Source organism: Ixodes scapularis, unplaced genomic scaffold (genome assembly GCF_016920785.2).
Source record: "Ixodes scapularis isolate PalLabHiFi unplaced genomic scaffold, ASM1692078v2 PGA_scaffold4__175_contigs__length_147842914, whole genome shotgun sequence".
In the NCBI taxonomy this organism is placed as follows: Eukaryota; Metazoa; Arthropoda; class Arachnida; order Ixodida; family Ixodidae; genus Ixodes; species Ixodes scapularis.
In genome coordinates, this window is record NW_024609879.1 from 32612982 (window position 1) to 32617877 (window position 4896).

The 4896-nt window shown below is 44.6% G+C and overlaps 1 protein-coding gene across 1 annotated transcript; it reads left to right on the forward strand.

Moving 5' to 3' along the window:
• The first annotated feature begins 253 nt into the window (after positions 1–253).
• LOC121837739 lies at positions 254–2743 on the forward strand. Its single transcript, XM_042293533.1, has 7 exons — positions 254–387; positions 653–765; positions 925–1106; positions 1226–1448; positions 1528–1950; positions 2278–2529; positions 2712–2743. The coding sequence occupies exons 1-7, from the start codon at positions 254–256 to the stop codon at positions 2741–2743; spliced, it is 1359 nt and encodes a 452-aa protein (XP_042149467.1).
• The last annotated feature ends 2153 nt before the right edge of the window (positions 2744–4896 follow it).

Consider the following 4896-nt stretch of genomic DNA (forward strand, 5'->3'; position numbering starts at 1 on the left):
AAATGTCATTCGCTCATGTGACACGGACCCCGTCCTTTTGCGATAGCACCTTTGCCGTGACATGAGAAAAGAACATCGTCCAATCAGCTGGAAAAGTGGCGACGCTTGTGTTCGTTCTCGGTGTTAATACCGGACTGACAGTTCGTCAGCAGAGGTAAAAGCGATACCATATGACGTTCTGTCGTCTTTGAAAGACCGCCCCATGTTAGTTTTATACACAAAAGGCCTTTTTCTACACATACAGGGACAGGGCATGGCTGATTCATCGTCAACGTCGTCAGAGGCGAAAAATCCGAATATCCTTGATGGAAAATTGTTTAAGGTCATTGCGGAAGAAGACAAGCACGTGAAGGCCATCTGCCAGTCATGGCTAAAGACTATTTCAGGGTAACGGTCGGCAACTTCCAACTTTAGGACACATTTGAAGGTATCCTAATTTTCATGTAGATTTTGAGCTTTTTATTTTGGGTCACTGTTTTTACCATATCATTATTATAATTCTGTTTATTTGGCCTAGCGTATTCATCCTCTCGTTCTTGTCGAGTACGATGAGCACGTGCGGCGTGATCCGAACCAAAAAAAGAGACAATGCACCGCTGGCCCAGAACCAGCTCTCAAGCAAACGAGGCTAGTGCTTGCGACTGTCCCCAAGTGCTCCCGTGGTCACGCAGACCAAGTTCGACAGTTTATTGACGGATCTGATTGTGAAAGGGATGCTTCCTTTGACCTTCGTCGAGCAGCCGGAGTTTGTGGCCTTCGTCAAAGGTGTGTTTTTATGGCCTTCAGCTTGGCTTGTTTATTTTGTTTATTGCAGAGTGATTATGTCATCGTATTTTAGTTTTGTTTGGCATATTTCAGTAATTGTAGACTGATTATGTCATCGAATTTTAGTTTTGTTTGGCATATTTTTATACTTTCTTTTAGGTACTTGCCCAGCAACCCTTAATGTCATGTCGAGAAGAACTCTGGGTCGCAGAGTCGACTCTGACTACGATGCCCATCTCGAAAGAGTTAGGGCGGCACTTAAAATGCCGCTGTACGTGTGTCTTACGGCCGATGTGTGGTCAACGTCAACTAAGAGCTACCTGGGTGTGACAGCCCACTGGGTATTCACTATTTATCTTGTCATACTTTTTCTTAAATATGCGGCCACCTGGGCCTGTGTTCTGTGCAAATAATTTTTATACCGCATTATTATAGCCTCTTCGACCGGATTTGGTTGCAGATATCGGAAGCGACACTAGAACGACAATCCGCCGCACTTGCCTGTAGGAGATTTGCTGGCACCCACTCCTACGACAGAGTCGCCGAGTTGCTCTCGGACGTTTGCACAGACTACTGCCTGCCTACAGGAAAGATTACTGGCACGGTCACGGATAACGCCACAAATTTTGTGAAGGCATTCAAGGAATTTGGCGTAACGGCCTTCGACGAAGCGTGTGCTGCAGGTATAGGCAAGCTCTAAGAGATGAGAGTTTAGACCTTTTACAACCAAACTATATTGTGCCTGGATTTTTTTTTTAACAGATTCCGAGGATTTCGAGCTCGTCACGTTTGAGGAGATCGAGCCCCCAGGCCCGCTTTTGTCACAGCACCTGCGGTGCGCCTGTCACACGCTCAGTTTAATCGCAACGGCGGACGTCAAGAAAGCTATCAGCGCGAACCATGCTTTGAACCGCCTCCATTCCAGCGTCATGAGCAAGTGCTCGAAATACTGGGGCGCCTCAGGTCGGCCAAAATCAGCGGAAGTCGTTACATCTATCCTTGGCAAGCAACTACCAGCCCCTTGCATCACTCGCTGGAACTCTCTGCACCACGCCTTGGACGTCCTCACCCAGAACAAGGAGCAATTACAAGACCTCTCGAACGCGCTGCAGCTACCCTCATTGAAGTCCTCGGAGATTGAGTTTATTGAGGAATATTGTACCATACTCAAGCCAATTGCTACAGGTAGATAGTGTGTAATGTTCAACAACCTAATTAGCTCGAAATTTATGATATGAATAATAGCCTGCCACAAAGCGAAATAAAGTAGCAACGCGGGCGAGTTGGTTCATGACCTAATAAATTAAAAGCAGTGCGCAAAAAAGAAAGGACCTAAGAAAGAAGCACACAGGACGAGTGCGTCCTGTCTTGCGCGCTGCTTTAATTTCGTATGCCACAAAGTAATATACATAACGTGGACAATAATTGCTTTATAACGTGCGTGCTTCACCTCTTTTATTTTATGTCGCGCATACTAGTTCATTGTACTCACAGTTCACTCATTAATTTCAGCGCTTGATCGCCTGCAAGGAAGCAGCAACAGTGGTTACTACGGCGAGTTGCTTCCGGTGTTGTTCACGGTCCGAGCGAAGCTGGAACACGTTCGGGAAAATTTACAAAGTCCGCACACGGAAAAGATCGCACAGGCTGCCCTGGACAGTCTGGAGAGACGTTTCCAGAGGTGGTTGTGCCTGGGTGACAAGCCAGCCATTATCGCTTCTTGTAGTCACCCGTATTTTAAGACCCGTTGGATGCCACGCGATGGTTCGCATGACATCAGCGATCTCCTTGTACAGGCTGCGCAGGATCTGTCTACAGGGTCTCCTGGGAACTGGGCGCCACAACCAGATGAAAGCGACACATTCTTTAACTTTGCGGGTCACACTCCCTCGACCGCGACGTCGAGCGCATTCAGCGTACGTTTTGAGGTGTTCCGTTACTTGCAGGACACACGCACGTCGATCACAATGCTGCATGAGTACCCTGCTGTGAAGCGCGTCTTTTTAAGGTACAATACAAACTTAAGTTCGTCTGCCCCCGTAGAGCGCCTATTTTCCCTTGGCAGCCTTATTATTTGCCCCAACAGGCGTCGTCTTAGCGACACGTTGTTCGAAAAGCTTCTGCTGCTGAAGTCTTACTAGTCGAAACTTGATGAGCACGCACCAAAATTACACTGTATTGAGAAGGTCTCCTCTTTAATGCTGCACTTGCCTCTATTACGTTAAATAAATGTTATTGCCAAAGTTACAATTCTTGTTTTTATGCATGTGGTTGTAAGATATAGTCTCCATCTTTTATTCGACCATGGGGCTTATAAAGGCACTGTCCAGAGCAGGAAGAAAACTACGTTCTGCACCGAATGCAGTGTCTCTCAATCAAGCACAAGCGTTTAGTGACTGTGATTACGGTGCTAGTCGAGGGCAAGAGTAGTGACGTAATCGACGTTCACAGGCAGACTGGCTAAACAAGTGCCTGTGACAACTTTTGATGCTTTCCAGCCTGATTTCCATCCATATTTGTGCCTGGAACATTCTAAATGCGCGGGTCGTCCAGATTTTTGTAACTGGTGCGAGTTGGAACAAAAAAAAATTCTCCAGCTAGTGCTGCGGTCTCGGTTCTTTGTTGGTCTCTACCAAAATGTAATCGACAAAAAAAGCTGCTTGAAACTGTACTTTTTTCACCTATTACGTCCAAGCTGATTACATTTTTTTTGTGATTATATTTCTATTACGTTAATAGAGCCTCGCACACTAACTCCCGAGTGTGCGATGCAAAATTAAAATGAGATACTCAGAAACCTGTTGCAGGTGCCCTGAAGTCGCTGACGCAAATTTTTAGGAATGTATTTGGAAAAGTATTTGGAGGAGACCAAATACATTTGGTTGTATTTGTATTTTGTATTTAAATGCTTTTTTGGAAATGTAATTAGATTTGTAATTAAATACATTTTTGACGAGGTATTTTGTATTTGTATTTCGATACATATTTGCATGTATTTTGCCCATCCCTGGTATAAGCCTTTTGTTAATCAGTCTTTCAAGAGTCTTCGACAAAGAAAAAAACGTTTCGATGCAATAGGTCTGTAGCTAGATGCACATGAAAGATCCTTTCCACCCCTCATCAAGGAAATTACGAAGGCAACCTTCTAATCGAACGGAAAATTGCTTTCAGACCAGATTTTATATAAGAAGCATAGAGTAAGCTAAATATTAAAATGATGAAGATGCTTGAGCATAATGCAATGAACTCCATCTGGACCTGGTGCCGACTGTTTAGGGCAGTGAAGAACAAATTCAAGTTCACAGAATGTGAATGGGACATTGTATGGATCTCGAAATCCACCCGAAATGTTCACAGCCCTTTTTTACATCTGTGCTTTGTGTCTAATAAATGAAGGTGTGTAATTGCTTGAGCTAGAAACAAGCTCGAAACGCTCGCCAAGAATATCTGCCGGTGTCACGACGCTTTCAGGGAATACGTCATTTTTCGTCAAGAAAGAAGCGGAAAAAGCATGATACGAGCCGTTAATTTTCTCAACTCGAACCTATACCTTCATATCCGTTGCCTGACTCCTTACAGAATATGCATACTTCTCCAAGCAATGTCTCTATGACTGCCTCCGGACATATCGTGCACACGTTTTCATTTTCTTGAACAACATAAGGTTACTTGGTGTAGGATTTCGCATAAATATGCCCCAAACTTTATTTTGTTTCTTATAGGCCTCTTAGCGGTGCTCAGTTTTGAACGGCTAAGGCCGTTTGCGAAGGTGAGTGGACGTCATCGGCATTGCAAGCATGACAGCTTCTAGAATGTGTTTTGTGTCATGACCTGTTCCCTCATCAATAGAAAACTGATGTCGGGATATAATATCTGAAAGTGATGACTTGTCACACTTCCACCGTGGTGACCGTGTTAGAACTGTATCAGGATTACTGTTGACGTCTCGAATAACGTGAAAACGACAACTGCCGTAGGGATTAGGGATGGCTCTCCATGAGAACAGTGGAAGTAAAGTGAAATGGCGATTGATGTCAATATATATAGGGTGGTTCAAGTTCCTGGGCTCCGTCTAAAATGGACCGTAAAAATCCACGCCTGCACGTAGCCATCTAAACTTTTCGTATAAGG